Source organism: Heteronotia binoei, chromosome 15 (assembly GCF_032191835.1).
Source record: "Heteronotia binoei isolate CCM8104 ecotype False Entrance Well chromosome 15, APGP_CSIRO_Hbin_v1, whole genome shotgun sequence".
Lineage (NCBI taxonomy): Eukaryota > Metazoa > Chordata > Lepidosauria > Squamata > Gekkonidae > Heteronotia > Heteronotia binoei.
The window spans coordinates 66,371,912-66,392,231 of record NC_083237.1 but is presented as its reverse complement, the minus strand read 5'-3'; the positions used below and the strand labels follow the sequence as shown (position 1 = coordinate 66,392,231).

The 20,320-nt window shown below is 47.7% G+C and overlaps 1 protein-coding gene across 1 annotated transcript; it reads left to right on the top strand.

The window, feature by feature from the left end:
- Positions 1-3,308: 3,308 nt before the first annotated feature.
- Positions 3,309-17,773, top strand: LOC132584075 (membrane primary amine oxidase-like). Its single transcript, XM_060255868.1, has 4 exons — positions 3,309-4,897; positions 7,941-8,226; positions 10,375-10,504; positions 16,615-17,773. Exons 1-4 carry the CDS (start codon positions 3,322-3,324, stop codon positions 16,897-16,899), a joined length of 2,277 nt encoding a protein of 758 aa, XP_060111851.1. The 5' UTR covers positions 3,309-3,321; the 3' UTR covers positions 16,900-17,773.
- Positions 17,774-20,320: the final 2,547 nt, after the last annotated feature.

The window sequence follows — 20,320 nt, the reverse complement described above, 5'->3', positions numbered from 1 at the left end:
ATGGGGTAATTAAAAACAACTCTAAATCTCTCCATGTTTAAAAACTTCAAATCACTGTTATTAAAAAAAAAAAAAAAACTTGCAGGGCAGCTGAGAGGAAATAGTAATAGTAAGTTGCTAAGTAAGCAAAGCTCCCACTTGGTAGCCTTCCAGAATCAGAGTCAAAGACGATAAGGATGCCAGCCAATTATCCAGTTAAGTAGGGGAGGTTTGCATTCCTCTGAAACTCTGCTTCCATTTGAAAGAGTTAAGATTAAAAGGGAAAATCCTCAGGGTTAAAACAAAAATTAAAATTAAAAGAGGCTTATCATAGACTTATCATTACAGAGCCGTAGAGCCGCACGTCTACCTCCCTTCAATGCTCGACCGGAAGTCCCTCTTTACAAAAGACTTTTAATATGCATTTTCAAAGTGCCTTCAGATCCCTTTGGATGTTTCTCAGGATCAGGAACCTCTGAAGTAATTTCAGATTTTGACTGCAGCGGAATTTGGTTGTAAATTTAATTGTAATTCCACTGATATTTACCTATAATTTCCATCATTTGAATAGTTGTTCAGATTTGCCGACTGCAGTGGGAGGGATTTGGGGACAGGAGGGAGCCCAGTGGGCTTGAGGTGTCGTTGATTCTTCCCTCCCATCCTGCCATTTCATCCAGGGGGTGCCATCTCTTATCATCTGCTGATCAGTTGTGATTCTTGGAGAACCTGGAGATTGATAACCCTAGCTAAAATACATCTTAGGAGACCAACAATCTTATTAAAAACCTATTTAAAACTAATGAAGCAATAGGCAGATCCCACTCACAATTTTAATGCTGGTAGATCTCCTGGCTTACAAATAAGAATTTTTGCTCACAAGTTCCCGCATATTTAGAGGGAACATTAACTGCATCCAGGGCTCATTTCCAGCAGGAACGCACAGGAATGACAGTTCTGGGAGAGGAGAAACAAAGTATTTATGTATTACCTTATAAGGCAGCAGCAAACCATGAAGTTCTCTGTGGCTGTCTCTGCTCCAGCTCTGCTTCTCTTGCAGCTTCAACCGCTACAGTATGGGCTCTTCAAAGGCAGGATAGGCTCTTTGGAAATCTGGGCCCACCCCCTCAGCCCTGCAAGGGGAGAGATTGAGGCCTTGCTTGGAGTTACTGCCTATCTGGCCACTGGCTACTGCTTGGTAAGTTCTAAGGAGGAGTGGATAGATCTCTTTGGATGGGGGAGGGTGGTCTTCAGCCTTTGGCCTTGCTTGCCTTGCTCGGCTGGGCGCAGTTGCCCTTGAGGAAAGAGCGGCTGTGGGGGTGGGGTGCTCTCTGGTCTCCAGTGCAGGCCTGGCCTTCCTCTCAGGGGGAGGTCTTTCACCTTTCAGGTGGAGGTGCGCAGGAGAGTTCCCCAGCCATGCAAGGCCTGCCCAGCCATCCTGAGCTACTGGGTGAGTGGGAGTTGGAGGGGGCGGGGGATTCTATATCTTCTTTTCCCACCTCTCTCTCTCTCTCTCTCTTGGCAAAGGAACCAGCCTCTGGGTCTTTCCTAGAGGGAAAGGAAAGGTCCCCTGTGCAAGCACCAGTTGTTTCCGACTCTGGGGTGATGTTGTTTTCACAATGTTTTCACGGGGTGGTTTGCCATTGCCTTCCCCAGTCATCTACACTTTCCCCCCAGCAAGCTAGGTATTCATTTTACCGACCTCTGGAGGATGGAAGGCTGAGTCAACCTTGAGCCGGCTACTTGAAAACCCAGCTTCCACCGGGGATCGAACTCAGGTCGTGAGCGGAGCTTAGGACTGCAGTACTGCAGCTTTAACACTCTGCGCCACAGGACTCTTTTTTCTTTCCTAGAGATTTCCCCACAAATCAGGTCAGTTCCCCAGGGGAGAGGACTGAGGGCTTTCCCCTCACACACTTTTTGGAGGAAGTGGGCTGCCCTTTCTCTTCAAGAGATAGGTCTCTTTCCCCTGCACGTTAGGAGGCAGTCTCCAGGACTTTCCTGGAGATTTCTTCACAAATCAGGTTCAGTTCCCCGGGAGAAAGGGTGGAGGGCTTTCCCCCCCTTTATGGAGGAAGTGGGCTGCCCTGTCTCTCCAAGAGATAGGATGGGAAGGGCATAGGGTACCCAGAGCTTACAAGATAGCTGCTGAAACAATGTGAAAAACACTGTGATGAGAAAAAGTATGAGAAAAAGGCAGACCAAAAAAGTCCAGTCTTGTTACTGGAAAAATAAAATTTCAGAAACAAGAATAAAATCAATGTAAGGCCTTTTACGGGACTGATCAAATTAGTGCAAAATAAAATTAACCATGAAGGAAAAATGGTGTAAGGCAGAAAGAAGTGGCAAGTCCAAGTAACTACTAAAAAGACTGTCCAGAAAAGGGTTGGTTGCAAACTTAGCAGCCGGATAATTTCTGTGTGTGTGGAGTGCAGACTGAGGAGCCTCTCTCCCCTCCTTTCTCTCTCTCACCCCCCCCCCATCTCTCCTTCCTTTCTCTGTCTCTCCCTGTCATCTGTCCCCCATCTTTCTTTCCCCCAAAAGGAACTTGAGAGGCCATGCGTGCATAAATGTTTGTGATGTTGAAATCATTTAACATCTTGACTGTTTTCTTTGTGCTTTTGAAATAATTTTTCTCCAGATTGCCAGCTCTGAGTTGGGAAATACCTGGAGATTTTGAGGTGGAGCCCGAGCGGTGGGCGTTGCCTTCTGACACCCATCCGGTGATGTCAGGGGGTGTGGCATATGCAAATAACTTATGCAAATAAGTTGTGCTATTGAGTTTCTGGAAAGCTTTTTCTACGAAATGACCCGACTGTATCAAATCAAAGTGTGTTATCTCTTGATTAGAACAGAGAAACACCAGTCTGTGGCAAAGATTCCTCAAACGTAAGCTGAGCACAGATTCCTGAGGGTGAGAACAAGATCAGAACTTCATTTCTGGGGTAAAAACGTGTAAAAAAAAAAAAAGAAGTTTTGGAGCAGTCTAAATCAGGAACCGCTTCTAGTGCTTTCTCCAGCTTCAGCCACTGATGGATCATATTACAGCATCTTGCTGGAAACCCCATCTGACAGAGGGTCTGCACCCCATCTGGGTGTAGCCTTTCCCACAGAGGTCCATCACTCTGGGTCAAAAGCATGGCTGGCAGTTAAGTGGTCTGAGAGAGAGAAAGAAGCAGAAAGAAAAGCTTCCTTTTATGGCTCGTTTGCCCCCCCTTGGGATTCCTGCGCAGTTCCCTCCCCCAATGTGGCTCGCAGCCATGACTGGTCTCTCTGCTTCCCAGGCTTTTTGCAGTAAGGAAACCAAAACCAGAGTTGTTTGAAGTGCCTCTGTTACGACTACTTATGAACATGAAAACGGCTGTAATTCTCCTGTTTTTGGCTCTAGCCACAATTTTTGCTTTAGTTTGTGTTTTGCTGACTAAAAAGGAGAAGGTTACTACTTGCTCCGAGCTACCGAGTTTCCCTGAGGATATAAATGGTGACAAGAGCAGCATATTTGCTGACTTGACAGCAGAGGAAATGACTCAAGTGGTAACATACCTCAAGGACAATCTTGGCGTCCATCTACAAGATGCTCTTCGTGCAGAACCAGCAGATAACTGCATTTACTACCTGGATGTGTACCTCCCTGTGAAAGCAGATGCGTTGGGTTTCCTGGACCACAGAAGAGCTCGGCCTCCTCGGCAAGCATTGGCTGTGGTTTTCTTTGGTGGCCAGCCAGATCCAAATGTTACAGAATTCCTGGTAGGTCCACTCCCAAATCCTACATACCATCGAGACATTACGCTCAGGAAGTTTGGCAGAGAAGTGCCGTACCACAGCAGACCAGTGACTGAGAAGGAATACCGGGACATTGATTTGTTTATTTTCCATGAGCTCTCCAAGGCCCCTGCCTTCCTCAAGGACTGCTGCGAGTACCCTGAGACTCACTTGGCTACTCTGACCACAGCCCCCCGAGGTCTTGAGTCTGGAGACAGAGCTACTTGGTTTGTCCTTTTTCAGAATGTCTTTGGCAGCGGCTATTTCATCCACCCTGTCGGTCTGGAGATCCTGGTGGATCACAGCAGTTTGAACCGCTCCCAGTGGGAAGTGAAGAATGTGTTCTACAATGGCCAGTATTACCAGGCCCTTGAACAACTGGAAAAGGACTACAAGGACAATCTCGTAAAGGAGATCAGAGTCAAGAGGGTCCAGCTGGAGGATGATTTTGCATCTCTGAAGCCGCCGCCACCCCCGCCTCTTGCACCTGCAGGCCCTGTGCAGTTTGAACCCCAAGGGAAACGCTACAGTGTCACGGGCAGCCACGTTGTCTATAAATCATGGAGCTTTGCCTTTGGGATGAATGTGAACACTGGGCCACGTCTCTTTGACATCCGGTTTGGCAAGGAGAGAATTGTCTATGAGCTGAGTCTGCAGGAAGCCATGGCCATGTATGGATCTGACTGTCCGGGGGGGATGACAACCAGATACATGGATGGTAGCCTTGGCATTGGGAAGTTTTCTTTTGAACTTGTGCGGGGTGTGGACTGCCCCTATACGGCCACCTATGTGGACCGACACTACTTGATAGATTCTGATACCCCCAAACTAAACAAGAACTCTTTCTGTATCTTTGAGCATGACATGGGGGTGCCTCTACGCCGTCATTTCTCCAACATTGGCTCTTATTATTATGGGGGACTAGCCAAATATGCGCTGGTCTTAAGGGCTGTTTCCACCCTTATCAACTATGATTATGTCTGGGATTTTGTTTTCTACCAGAATGGTGCCATAGAAGTCAAGGTCCATGCCACGGGATACATCAGCTCCTCCTTCTTCACTGGCAAAGGAAAGGCATACGGGAACAGGGTTGGGGAGCACACGCTTGGGACCATGCACACTCATCTCATGAACTACAAAGTAGACTTGGACATTGAAGGTAGGTCCTTACACTTCTCAAAATGCCGCACACAACTATTTTAAACTATGGATTCCATAGGCTATGGTTGCATGCTTGCCCTCTTAGCCTGTCTCCCATTCCAACTCTAGATATCACTCCAGGGAATCCACTTCTTTATTTGAACTACATGTTGGGCATTCTACGCATTGGCATATTGTTGCATTAATAACAAGACAATTTGTGCTGCTTCACAGCTCATAACAAGGCTAGAGTTGGTAGAAGATAAAAAGTGAGGCAGGCAATACAGAGATGATCAGACAGATGCTCTCCACCCCCTGACCCCACCCAAGCTTACCCTTGAAAGCTGAGCCACTTCCAGAACTTGGAAGGGGTGGGCAGTGTCCAAAATAAGGAGCGACATCCATTAGAAATAGAGCTGTCTGGCCTGGAAAGAACAAAATCCAGTCCTAAGACCAAAAGGAAAGTAGAGTTCTGTGTCCCTGGAACTCCCATAATGCTTTGTAAGTAGTCTGAGCCTGTCCATCACTGCCCATTGTCACCAATAATTTCCCAGATCAGCCCACAAAATGTGCCAAAAGCAGAAAACAGGCACCAACAACATGGTTGTGGAACAGCAGCTCTAGATGACTTGAGCAAAGGAGCCAAGCCACGTGCTGCATGGAAAATTCCCAGGCTGTCAGTTCTGAATCATAAGAACATAAGAGAAGCCATGTTAGATCAGGCCAATGGCCCCTCCAGTCCAACACTCTGTGTCACAGAAGAACATAAGAGAAGCCCTGTTGGATCAGACCAATGGCCCCTCCAGTCCAACACTCTGTGTCACATAAGAACATAAGAGAAGCCCTGTTGGATCAGGCCAACGGCCTATCCAGTCCAACACTCTGTGTCACATAAGAACATAAGAGAAGCCATGTTGGATCAGGCCAATAGTCCATCCAGTCCAACACTCTGTATCACATAAGAACATAAGAAAAGCCCTGTTGGATCAGGCCAATGGCCCATCCAGTCCAACACTCTGTGTCACATAAGAACATAAGAAAAGCCATGTTGGATCAGGCCAATGGCCCATCCAGTCCAACACTCTGTGTCACAGAAGAACATAAGAGAAGCCATGTTGGATCAGGCCAATGGCCCCTCCAGTCCAACACACTGTGTCACATAAGAACATAAGAGAAGCCTTGTTGGATCAGGCCAGTGGCCCCTCCAGTCCAACACTCTGTGTCACATAAGAACATAAGAGAAGCCATGTTGGATCAGGCCAATGGCCCATCCAGTCCAACACTCTGTGTCACAGAAGAACATAAGAGAAGCCATGTTGGATCAGGCCAATGGCCCCTCCAGTCCAACACTCTGTGTCACATAAGAACATAAGAGAAGCCCTGTTGGATCAGGCCAATGGTCCATCCAGTCCAACACTCTGTCACACAGTGGCCAAAAAAAATTATATATATATATATATATATATATATATATATATATATATATATATATATATATATATATATATATATATATATAAAAATTATAAAAAATATATAAAAATTATATATACACACACACACACTGTGGCTAATAGCCACTGATGGACCTCTGCTCCATATCTGCTCCATCATAAAGGGTATCCTCCTTTCAAGAAGACAGCCGGTGAATGTGGCCAGTGAAGAGTTAGAAAGATTCAAGTCCTTCAGCAAGACATTGGCTTGTAAATTCTATTTGTTCTAAAACCTAATTGTAGAGCTTTACAATGCTGCTGCAGCAATGGTGGCATAATTATTCTGTATAATATCCACAGAAACCTTTGGGTAGATGAGGTGAGCTTCATCCCTCATGAGTTCTGTCTCCACTTTCCCCGCGTTGCCTGGGAAAATGGAGATATGATGATGAATTTGGTGCATCGATTTCCTAGAAACACACAACAATGATCATAAAGTGTTCATTGGAGGAGAAAAAAATGATATGCTATCCTATAGAGCGGCTGTCCATAAAAAAATAAACAAACCATAACAGTCCAAAGAAATTCAGTTGAAAAGACAGGGAGTTTCAAAGTTGTTGGGTAGTCACTGAAAATGCTCCCTTGAAAATGTTCCACATGCCAAGAGATCCAGCCAACCCAAGCAGGCCTCGCTCATCTGGGGCTCTCCTTGGCTGCCACCACCCGCCCCCCAGTCAAAAGGACAGCAAGCCACCAGCCACCCAAAATCACATAAGAAGTGGAGAAAGGGTGGCGCAGGATTCTCCAGGGGTTAATGAGGGCTGCTGGGGGCTTGGCAAAGCCCCTGGTGTCTGGCTGCCTGCCCGCTCTCCTAATCCAGGGATTGTTATGCAGCTGCACCTACTGTTCAATGGACAAGGTAGGTAGGTAGGTAGGTGGGGAGGAAGAAGGGGAGCCCTCAGAAAGGTTCAGGAGCTGTGCTCCTGTGAGCTCCTACGGAATTCAAGGCCTGCTCCCATGTAACGGATAAGGAACTGAGGCTGAGGTGTGGCATCTTGACCAAGGCCAGCTGGTAAACCCACGGCAGAGATGGGGCTTGCAAATGAACGGCCCATGAACATATGAGCATATGAAGCTGCCTTCTACTGAAACAGACCCTCCTTGGTCCATCAAAGTCAGTATTGTCTTCTCAGACTGGCAGCGGCTCTCCAGCGTCTCAAGCTGAGGTTTTTCACACCTATTTGCCTGGACCCTTTTTTTTGGAGATGCCAGGGATTGAACCTGGGACCTTCTGCTTACCAAGCAGATGCTCTACCACTGAGCCACCGTCCCTCCCCAACATATGAAGCTGCCTTCTACTGAATCAGACCCTCCTTGGTCCATCAAAGTCAGTATTGTCTCCTCAGACTTGCAGCAGCTCTCCAGCGTCTCAAGCTGAGGTTTTTCACACCTATTTGCCTGGACCCTTTTTTTTGGGAGATGCCAGGGATTGAACCTGGGACCTTCTGCTTCCCAAGCAGATGCTCTACCACTGAGCCACCGTCCCTCCCCTGATGTATGAATCCTGTCCCCTGAGGTACCTAGGTAGTAAGAACCAAACATATTTCCTTGTTTTTTTTTCCTTTTTAGGGACCAAGAACTCCTTGGTGGCTCTTGATATGGCATTTGAGACAGTGCAGGTACCCTGGAGCCCAGAGCACCAGATCCAGCGGCCAGTGCTCACAAGACAGGTCCTAAATAAGGAGGAAGAAGCTGCCTTCCCGCTTGATGGCAAAGTCCCACGGTATCTGCACTTCACCTCAAGCCAGGAGAACCAGTGGGGTCATCAGCGTAGTTACCGCATCCAGACGGTCAGCTTTGCAGGCGAACACTTGCCTGAAACAAGCACTATGGAGAAGTCGGTCAGCTGGGGCAGGTGAGTGGCTGTTGTGATCTCTTCCTTGCCTTGCAGAGAAGTGTCATCCTGCTCAGTCTCAATGTAACGTACTCAGTCTGGAGACGCGAGTAGGGCAACATTCTTTATTAGGAGCACGTTGCAAGAGAGAGAACACGCGGGCCGGGTCCCGCTTATGTACAATCCCCGGTACAGCCTACTGGAAAGGTCAGGCCAATCCTGACCTGTTAAACTTCCCGCCGCGGCTGGACTTGGAAGATGATCGTGAAAGCGTAAAAAGAAAAAAAAAATGATCTCAAAATGAAAGTCTTGCTGGCATGGATGGCTTTGCTGCGCTTTCTGTTTGCCATTTCACTCAAAACTTGGGCTACAACTAAAAACTAAAAGGAAAAGACCTTTGATTGCTAATCAGAGGCATGCCACAAACTTTCTCATGGACAATGTGGCAGACATTATAGGGTTAGGGTTATAGGGTTGCCAACCTCCAGATGGCACCTAGAGAACTCCCACTATTACAATTGATCTGCAGACAATTAAGATACCTGTGGGACCATCTCTCCCCATAGGTGCCCTGAAGAGCCTTGCACTCTTCTAATCCACACCATCTCGTACTCCCTCCTGGCCCCTTCCGTCTGGTGGAACCAGCTCCCAACTGAGATCAGGGGCCTGTGGGGTCTGTTGCAGGGCCTGTAAAATGGAGCTTGACGCCAGGCCTATGGCTGAGGCAGCAGGTGTCAAGGAACATTGGCCTCCACACCTCAGTTGTTTCGACTGCCTCAATTACTCCATGGCACTATTGTATTTATTGGTGCTAGGAGTGGCTGAGTTATTCTATCTGAGTAGGGTTGCCAATTCAAGAAATATCTGGGGACTTTGGGGGTGGAGCCAGGAGACTTTGGGGGTGGAGCCAGGAGACATTGGGGGCGGAGCCAAGAGCAAGGGTGTGACAAGCATAATTGAACTCCAAGGGAGTTCTGGCCATCGCATTTAAAGGGGCTGCACATCTTTTTAAATGCCTTCCTTCCATAGGAAATAATGGATAGGGGCACCTTCTTTTGGGGCTCATAGAATTGGAACCCCTGATCCAATCTTTTTGAAACTTGGGAGGTATTTTGGGGAGAGGCACTAGATGCTATACTGAAAATTTGGTGCCTCTAGCTCAAAAAACAGTTCCCCCAGAGCCCCCCAGATCAATTCCCCATCATTCCCTATGGGAATCGTTTATGGAGGTGCATAATGGCTGTGGGGGCGGGGCCTGTAAAACCGGGGGATCCCCCGCTGGGACCTGGGGATTGGGAAGCCTACATCTGAGTGATCCACCGCCTTCCCTGGCATAAACTTAGTGCATTATTAACTGCCAAGCTGCCAGTCCGGTAATTTTTAAATTAGATATTTAAATCTTAAACTGTTGGAATTAATGTTTTATTGCAAAGAACAGGATGGAAAGGGAAACTGCTGAATTACAAGTTATTACAACGTTTGAAACAAACACTTCCACCCCACCCCCAGACTTTACGGGGATATCAGTTTCTTATCTTATTACATGTGCTAAACTCCTTCTCACAAAGAAGGGTCATACATCATCTGTATTTTAATGCATTTCTTTTTTGGACTAATATATTGGGAAAGTGTTTGTAATGCATAACACGGCCCCCCACCCCAACAAAAGAACAGAACATGCTTGAGAGGAGATGAATGGAGTGTGGTAGTTAGCTTCCCACAATTAGAAAGGATTCTCTTACACATTTACCACCTATTTTGACATATTTATTGCTTCAGTGTAGTTTTCCCTTAAATAAATTCAAACAGCTATTGACCCTATATACTTAATTTGTTATTCCTGTTTTGTCTCCAAAATATCTTTATAGTGTTACAAACTAATTTGCTTCCTTCTGCATAACAGAACTGCAGAGACATTCTACAAAGAGCCAGCTAGGATTGGAAGCTGATATTGGTTTGCATCTGGGCAAGTATTTTTTTTCCCATGAGCTAGATGGGTTTCCTTCCTTGCGGTGTGTCTTAGAGCAGCACTTTCTATCATGACAACCTCTGAACGACATTCAGAGCAGGCAAGGTCCTCTTTGCATTGCTTTCTTAAGAGCACAGACATTCTGCTTCCTCTCTCGCTTCAGCTTCTCTTCTACTTTTCTCATTAACAATGTTCTTCAGGTACAAGTTGGCTGTCACCAAGCGGAAAGAGGAGGAGCCGACCAGCACTTGCATCTATAACCAGAATGACCCTTGGGATCCCTTGGTGGCCTTTGCCAACTTCATAGACAACGAGACCATCACCAACGAGGTGAGTACTGGGCGGGGGGGGGGGGGGCGGGGAGCAAGAGGAAAAAAGCTAAAAAAACCGGTGAGCAAAGCCAAGACAGGGGCCACTTGAGAGGAAAGCATGGAGTGCCAAATAAAGAATGGGTTACCAATCCAACTCCCCAGCTTTGTTGTGATGGGGGGGGGGCAGATATCCCTTAGGGGCAGAAAACAAAGGATCTTCTGAAGAGACAGTCTGAAAGCAAGGCGGGAGAGAGAAATGCTGTGCTTGACTCACCATTCCTATCAGGGTTTACACTGTCATTCACAAGAAGCAGGGTCTTGCCAGGGGTGGCTTCACGCTGTGGAATGTCGTGTCTCAGTTCCTCCAGATCTTTAGGAAGCTAGCCATGATTTCCTCTTTCACAATATATTTAGGCATACTTTGGGGGGACTACATTGCTTGGTCTATAAGCCGCCCTGAGCCACTTCGGTGGGAAGGGCGGGATATAAATCAAAATATAAATAAATAAATAAATAAATAAATAAATAAAGTGCTCCTCTCAGAGATGCAGTGCACAATAATAATAATAAACTTTTATTTATATCCCGCCCTCCCCGCCAAGGCAGGCTCAGGGCGGCTAACAAGACATGGTAAGACCATGATACAATAAAACAATATATAATATAATTAATAATTTAAACAGTAAAACCAATAAAACAATATAACATTATAATATAATCAAATTGTGTATAAGATGGCTCGGTGTTATTGATGTTATCAGGGGTTCTGTCTTAAAAAGCTAGCTGGAAGAGGACAGTTTTGCAGGCCCTACAGAATTGGTTAAAATCTTGCAGGGCCCGCACCTCTTCCGGCAGTTGATTCCACCATTGGGGGGCCTTCATAGAGAACGGCTGTTCTCTGGTAGTTTTAAGTTTGGTTTCTTTTGGCCCAGGGATTTCGAGAAGATTTTTTGAACTTGATCATAGTGCTCTCTGGGGAACATATGGAGAGAGGCGGTCCCTAAGGCAGGCAGGTCCTCGACCATATAGGGCTACAATATTATAAGCTACATTGTGGGAGAGACCAGGAAGGCACTAAATTGTACCATTCACACTTTTCCATTTTAGCTGAAATTACTCCTGCAAGTTGCTTAAAAATGCTAAAATACGCCAGTTTGGTGTAGTGGTTAAGTGTGCGGACTCTTATCTGGGAGAACCGGGTTTGATTCCCCACTCCTCCACTTGCACCTGCTAGCATGGCCTTGGGTCAGCCAAAGCTCTGGCAGAGGTTGTCCTTGAAAGGGCAGCTGCTGTGAGAGCCCTCTCCAGCCCCACCCACCTCACAGGGTGTCTGTTGTGGGGGAGGAAGGGAAAGCAGATTGTGAGCCGCTCTGAGACTCTTTGGAGTGGAGGGCGGGATATAAATGCAATATCTTCATCGATCTCACAGGGTGTCTGTTGTGGGGGAGGAAGGGAAAGCAGATTGTGAGCCGCTCTGAGACTCTTCGGAGTGGAGGGCGGGATATAAATCCAATATCTTCATCTACCTCACAGGGTGTCTGTTGTGGGGGAGGAAGGGAAAGGAGATTGTGAGCTGCTCTGAGACTCTTTGGAGTGGAGGGCGGGATATAAATCCAATGTCTTCATCTACCTCACAGGGTGTCTGTTGTGGGGGAGGAAGGGAAAGGAGATTGTGAGCCGCTCTGAGACTCTTCGGAGTGGAGGGCGGGATATAAATCCAATATCTTCATCTACCTCACAGGGTGTCTGTTGTGGGGGAGGAAGGTAAAGGAGATTGTGAGCCGCTCTGAGACTCTTCGGAGTGGAGGGTGGGATATAAATCCAATATCTTCATCTACCTCACAGGGTGTCTGTTGTGGGGGAGGAAGGGAAAGGAGATTGTGAGCTGCTCTGAGACTCTTCGGAGTGGAGGGCGGGATATAAATCCAATATCTTCATCTACCTCACAGGGTGTCTGTTGTGGGGGAGGAAGGTAAAGGAGATTGTGAGCCGCTCTGAGACTCTTCGGAGTGGAGGGCGGGATATAAATCCAATATCTTCATCTACCTCACAGGGTGTCTGTTGTGGGGGAGGAAGGTAAAGGAGATTGTGAGCCGCTCTGAGACTCTTCGGAGTGGAGGGTGGGATATAAATCCAATATCTTCTTCTTCTTCTTCTAAATAAATGCTAAGATCACAAGGTAGCAGTGTCCTTGTTCAGGCGCCAAAATATTTTTATGATTTTTATTTAATTCAAGCAGCAATATCAAATAAATCTGCATTTTTAATGAAGGACCTATAATATAGTGGTTTCAACTTGTGGAAGAGGCGAGGTGGTAGTGATAATCAGCTCTTTGTTAGATGCAGCATGGTATAGGGCTGCACTATAAAACTGGAGAACTGGGCCCAAAGGGTGCCTTATATACATTTCAAGGTCCCCACGCTAGCATGCCATTGGATCATTCAAACCAACAGGGGGCTCGTGATTGGAGAAGGGCAACAGGTATTTGGATCCTACTGCCCGTTGTTCCCAAGTCCCCAGGCTCAGTCCTTATGGCTCCAATAGGCTAGGCAGGAGCACACACCAGTAGTCTTATATTTGGTCTGCATACACAATAGGCTTCCCAATCCCCAGGTCCCAGAGGGGGATCCCCTGGTTTTACAGGCTTCCCCCTCCCCCAGCCAGCTGGCCGGCGGGGGAAGTCCCGCCCCCACAGCTATCATGCACCTCCATGAACAATTCCCATAGGGAATGATGGGGAATTGATCCGCGGGTATCGGGGGCTCTGGGGGGGGGCTGTTTTTTTAGATAGAGGCACCATATTTTCAGTATAGCATCTAGTCCCTCTCCGCAAAATACCCCCCAAGTTTCAAAAAGATTGGACCAAGGGGTCCAATTCTATGAGCCCCAAAAGAAGGTGCCCCTATCCTTCATTATTTCCTATGGAAGGAAGGCATTTAAAAAGGTGTGCAGTCCCTTTAAATGTGATGGCCAGAACTTCCTTTGGAGTTCAATGATGCTTGTCACATCCTTGTTCCTGGCTCCACCCCCAAAGTCTCCTGGCTGCACCCCCAAAGTCCCCAGATATTTCTTGAATTGGACTTGGCAACCCTAATACACAACAAGAACCAAGAGAGTTCACATCTATGACAGAGTGATCCCACCTTGCTTTTGAGAAAATAACAATAAACAAACTTCAAAAGACACAGCAATTGGAACAATAAACATATTAAAAAATATTTATTTATTTATGTCAATTTCTAGTCCGTTCAATCCTGCAAGTAGGCTCAGGGCGGATCACGGTAGACTTCAATAATAACGGTAGGCAATAAAATTAGAAGTAAATAAACAATTAAAACAATAACATTACTCCATATACAACGATAAAATGTAACAATTCTGGCCCGTTCTGGAAAAAGTGTAGAAAAGGGCAACTAGAATGATTACAGGCTTGGAACACTTTCCCTATGAAGAAAGGTTAAAACGCTTGGGGCTCTTTAGCTTGGAGAAACGTCAACTGCGGGGTGACATGAGAGAGGTTTACAAGATTATGCATGGGATGGAGAAAGTAGAGAAAGAGGTACTTTTCTCCCTTTCTCACAATACAAGAACTCGTGGGCATTCGATGAAATTGCTGAGCAGAAAGGTTAAAACGGATAAAAGGAAGTACTTCTTCACCCAAAGGATGATTAACATGTGGAATTCACTGCCACAGGAGGTGGTGGCGGCTACAGGCATAGCCACCTTCAAGAGGGGGTTAGATAAAAATATGGAGCAGAGGTCCATCAGTGGCTATTAGCCACAGTGTGTATATATATGTGTGTGTGTGTGTGTGTGTGTGTATATTTGACTCCGTCTTTCTGACTTATTCTGAGTTCAGTGGCACCTTTGGGTACCCAGAATTAAACCTGGTTGCTCTTCAAGGTGCCTGCCTGGACTCAGACTTTCTTCTACTGCTTCAGAACAACATGGCCACCTATCTGAATGTTACTTCTTTCCAGCCAGTCATTTTAAGATGCATCAACTTACAGCTCAATGTTCCCTCTAAGCTGCAGAGTCTTGTGAGCAAAAATTCTTATTTTGTGAGCTACTGGCATGAAAGTTGTGAGCTGCTGCATAAATTAGTGTGCTGTGGGGCCATTTTATCCTGAGCTAAGACAAAAATGTGTGAGCTGGAGGCTGAAAAACTGTGAGCTAGCTCATGCTAACTCAGCTTAGAGGGAACACTGTTTGCAGCTCTGCTCTACGTTGGGATGTCGTCTGATCTTTACAGCAGTTCTGGTAGCCCTAGAATGTTTATATGTCGTTTATAGAAAAGTATCCTGAGTGCTTCTACCTGCAGTTTTGGGCCCTCCAATCACTCTTTTTGCACCTTTTTTTTTCCTTATAAGGAATACCTCAACTCTTTAGCTCCCACTAGTGGACTCAGGGTTACACTCTCACATATCCCAGTGGGAGTTGCTGTATCAATTGTCCACAGTGGGGCTCAGGTCATAAGGATTGGCTGAGCATCCATGCTTTTTTTTTTTTTGTAGAAAAAGCCCAGCAGGAGCTCATTTGCAGATTAGGCCACACCACCTGGCCTGGGAGCTGCCACATGGTGGGTTGGGCTGGCCAGAGCCCTAGCCAGCCCAGGCAGAGCTCCGCTCCTGGGGGCTGCTGCAGGGGGGGGGGGAACCCTACTGAGCATAATAACCAGGGTTATTTTTGTAGGAAAAGCCCAGCGGGAACTCATTGGCATATTAGAAGAAGAAGATGAAGATATTGGATTTATATCCTGCCCTCCACTCCAAAGAGTCTCAGAGCAGCTCATAATCTCCTTTCTCTTCCTCCCCCACAACAGACACCCTGTGAGATAGATGAAGATATTGGATTTATATCCCACCCTCCACTCCAAAGAGTTTCAGAGCGGCTCACAATCTCCTTTACCTTCCTCCCCCACAACAGACACCCTGTGAGGTAGATGAAGAGACTGGATTTATATCCTGCCCTCCACTCCAAAGAGTCTCAGAGCGGCTCACAATCTCCTTTCCCTTCCTCCCCCACAACAGACACCCTGTGAGGCAGATGAAGATATTGGATTTATATCCTGCCCTCCACTCCGAAGAGTCTCAGAGCGGCTCACAATCTCCTTTCCCTTCCTCCCCCACAACAGACACCCTGTGAGGTAGATGAAGATACTGGATTTATATTCTGTCCTCCACTCCAAAGAGTCTCAGAGCAGCTCACAATCTCCTTTCCCTTCCTCCCCCACAACAGACACCCTGTGAGGCAGATGAAGATATTGGATTTATATCCTGCCCTCCACTCCGAAGAGTCTCAGAGCGGCTCACAATCTCCTTTATCTTCCTCCCCCACAACAGACACCCTGTGAGGTAGATGAAGATACTGGATTTATATTCTGTCCTCCACTCCAAAGAGTCTCAGAGCGGCTCACAATCTCCTTTACCTTCCTCCCCCACAACAGACACCCTGTGAGGTGGGTGGGGCTGAGAGGGCTCTCACAGCAGCTGCCCTTTCAAGGACAACCTCTGCCAGAGCTATGGTTGACCCAAGGCCATTCCAGCAGGTGCAAGTGGAGGAGTGGGGAATCAAACCCGGTTCTCCCAGATAAGAGTCCGCGCACTTAACCACTACACCAAACTGGGGGTATTAAGCCACACACCCTTACACCAAGCTAGCCGGAACTGTGTTCCTGTGCATTCCTGCTCAAAAAAAGCCCTGATTATAACTATGTAAGGCATGCTCAACTATGGTTCCCTGGTTCCCCATCAACACCACCACTGGCAGGGGTTGGAGGATGGAGTTGCCAGATCCTAGTTGGGGAACTCCTGGAGATTTGGGGGTGGAGCCTGGGGAGGACAGGGACCTCAGTGGTGTGCAATGCATTCACCCTCCACAACATCCATTTTCTCCAGGGGGATTGATCTCTGCAGTCTGAAGATAAGCTGTAATTCCAGGGGATCCCCAGGTCCCACTTGGAGGTTGGAATTCCTACACTGAACTGATACAGTCATGTTTGAAGCATCTGCCCCATCACAAGAGAGCTGGGAGTTTCTTCCACGCCTCTTTGATCCAGGAAAATGTCACTTGAGACAAGACAGAGTGTTCTTCTGCTGGCTGATTTCCATCTCTTGTTTTCCCCTCCAGGATCTTGTGGCTTGGATCTCCCTTGGCTTCTTGCATGTGCCTCACGCAGAGGACATTCCCACCACAGTGACTGTGGGTAACGGGGTGGGCTTTTTCCTTCGGCCTTACAACTACTTTGACATCGACCCCTCAGTCAAGTCCCTGGATAGCGTCTACTTCACCGCGAGCCAAGATGCTGACAAGTGTGACCTCAACCGGGCTGCTTGCGTGCCAAAAACTGCCTCCTGTTCTCCAAGTCTTCCAAGTTTTGTTTTCACAGGCTTCCAGAACCAGACAGGCCCCTGATCTGAGGGAGTCTCTGCACTAGCCAAAGCATGCCTGTTTAGCTAATTGAAGATACCCCTGAGCTCAAGCTGGGCCAGACCTGCACCCTCCTGCAAAGTGACTCATTTGCCCCTTCCCTGCTGCTGCTGCCCCTTCTGTGTTCTCAGCTGGAAGCAAAAAGGTTCCACCTTCACCTGTGGGATCCCATGCAATCGCTTTGATGTGACAAGCATCACATAGGTAAACCACACTGTGATGAATCTCTGGTTACTATAAATGTTCAGGCCTGTATGGAGGGTGTGTTTCGTGGAAAACATTATGAATGTGGAGGAGGTGATGATGCTCTCCAGGCATATTGGAGAAAGGCTGGAATTGGTTTTCCACACACCTAAAGCTAGATCTCTGCTGGTCTCTCCTCACTTCCACCTTTGCTTTCCATTCATTGGGAGGCTGTGGTTGCATCCAGAGTCCCTTCTTTTGCTGGTTTCCTGCTGGGCAGCTGCTGTCCTGTAGGGCACAGTGACTCCCTGATAATGTGGCAGGTGTTGGAATACTTGAGACTGTATATGCCATTGCCCAAAGTTGCACACTCCTTGTGCACCACAAGGGAATATGAGATATGAATCACTCCTTTTTGGGGGTGGGGCAAAGAGGAAATGACAACAACAGTTCAGAACCTTGTACTGGAACAAAAGGGAGTCAGGAGGCTCCTTCTTTGTGACAGAGCTTTCATGGACCAGAGTGGACTTCAGCACATGCTGCACGCGCTCTGTCCTCAGTTGGCATCCACAGACATATTGATGCAGCCTCTGAGGATGGGAGCTTTGGTCCACGAATGCTTTTGCCAAGCCATTCCATTGCGCCATGGTGCCACAATAAATACATCCTGTTGTTTTGTGTGTTTGATTCTATTACAAAGTCACCCAGCTCCTCTGCTTGAATTCTTCTACTGAGACAAAAGTGGGGAGGCACAAAAGCTTGACTGATGTGTGACACAACAGACCTGTGTCACCTCAGGATTGGCTGCCTCTGATGTAGGGTTGCTAGCCTCCAGGTGGGGCCTGGAGATCTCCCACTTTTACAACTGATCTCCAGCTGGCAGAGATCAGCTCCCCTGGAGAAAAGGGCTGCTTGGAAAGGTGGACTCTAGGGCAGGGGTGTCAAACTAATGAGGGCCAGATCTGACATAAATGAGACCTTGTCGGGCTGGGCCATATGTGTCATAAAATGTGATACTAAGTAGCAGAGATATAAACTTTATCAAGGACACAAACACAAAGATTTTGTATCTCTCCCATGTGATTGGGGGAACTTGGCAAAGGAATCTTTGAGAGGGATGAGAAGGGGGAGGAGCCTCAGGAAGAGAGGCTCGGCTCAATAGCTCTGCTGTGTGATTGAGAGAGCTTGGCAAAGCAAGCTCTTCCTTACCTTCTTCCCCAGGGGAGGAACCTCAACCAATGAAGAAAATAGAGATTTTGCTCTGCAGCTCCTGTGCGATTGAGCAAGCCTGGCAAAGCAAACTGTGATGCAGAAGGAAGCAAGAGAGAGGGAGAAGGAAGCAGATGACAGCCAGTTGCTCAAGGGCCTGATAGGAACCTGATCTGGCCATCGGGCCACAAGTTTGACACCCCTGTTCTAGGGCATTGTACCATGCTGAAGCCCCTCCCCACATCACGCCCTTTTCTGGATCCACCTCCAAAGTCTCCAGGTATTTTCCAACACAGACCTGGCAGCTCTAGATATCAGCACCTCTGCCCTTGAGATCAGATCTCTGAAGGACAATGAGAAGAAATGTGCTGGTCTTTCCCAGCAGAGTCTGGACAGACAGAGAGGGAAGTGTCAGGAAAAGAGCAATGGATGGAGAGGGCTGTTAAAGCAAAACTGGCCCAGCTCACCTTGCACAAAAGGGGAATGCGATGTGCTGAACTGCTTTGCTCGTTTTTTTAATCCCCTCCTTCCCCCACCTGTGGCACAAAATATGTACCCCGTCCTTTGGAGGGCCATGATTGTGGGAGGACAGAGAAGACCAGATATAGTCTTCTCTTTTGGGCCACCTTGGTCTTCTCCAGCAGGCAAGCTCAAGCAGGGCTTTTTTGGTACAAAAAAGCCCAGCAGGAACTCATTTGCATATTAGGCCACACACACCCTGACATCACCATTGTTTCATACAGGGCTTTTTCCCATAGAGAAAGCCCAGCAGGAACTCATTTGCATATTAGGCCGCACACCCTGACAGCACCATTGTTTCATGCAGGGCTTTTTCCGTAGAAAAAGCCCAGCAGGAACTCATCTGCATGTTAAGCCACACCCCCTGACATCACCATTGTTTCATACAGGGCCTTTTTGTAGAAAAAAACCCAGCAGGAACTCATTTGCATATTAGGTCACACCCCCTGACACCACCATTGTTTCATACAGGGCTTTTTTGTAGGAAAAAACCCAGCAGAAACTCATTTGCATGTTAAGCCACACCCTTGACACCAAGCCTGCTGGAACTGCATTCCTGTGCATTCCCGCTCAAAAAAAGGCCCTGCCTGCAAGTCCCCTGCAAGAGGTCGCTCCTTGCCCAGCCAGGCCAAAGCAGGAGGGTTAATATGTAACACTTGTATTGATTGAGCAGGTGGGAAGGGAGGGTGCAGAGGGATCTATCGCCCTATTGCTCTTGCCTGGCACTGCCTGGCTTATGCTCTGTGGTCAACCATGCCCCATATCTGAGTCAGCATCAGACAGCTCAGCCCTCCTCACCTCCAGGCTGGAGCCTCTGTCTGTTACAAACTGTTCTGAGCAGCCGTGATCCAGCTGAGCTCTGCGGCTCCCCAGCCTCTGTCCACGTGAGCTCCTCTTGGTCTCCGTGAGACTCTGACCCCAGGCAGGCACTCAGCAGAGTGGGGGGGGGGGAGGGAATCAAGCATCGGCCTGGCCTCTCTTCCCAGGCAAGAACGTCTGTTTGCTGCCTCTGGGATGTCAGCCCAGCTCATTCTATTCCCTTTTAATATGTGATGATTACGCTACACCAGGAATGATGAAACCGTTGGTGCCGTGAGAGGGAACCGTGGAGCCGACTGGTAAGGCAGCACGGGCCTGCGTCTTGGGCTCCAAAGCCAGTGGATGCTACAGCAGCTTCTCTGTTGGCTTGATAATCAAAGAGGGTGGGGCTGGGGGCATAAAAACCACCCTAGTGGTCACATTCCAGCACTTGAGCATTAAAGGATGTAATCTGCTGACACATGAGGGCCAGGCTGGCCACAGAGAACCCTTGGGTTACACCTGGTCAGACTGCTGGTTCAGAAAGGCAAGCCACCGGAAATTGAAGCATCTTTGCCCTCCCCATCCCAATGTGACCTGCACCTCATTTCTCTGAGCCTAGCAATGCAGCCCTCCCCTGTACACAAACGTACCGCAAAACAGAGGTCACAAAAACAACTCTGTTGTTTCTGGAATT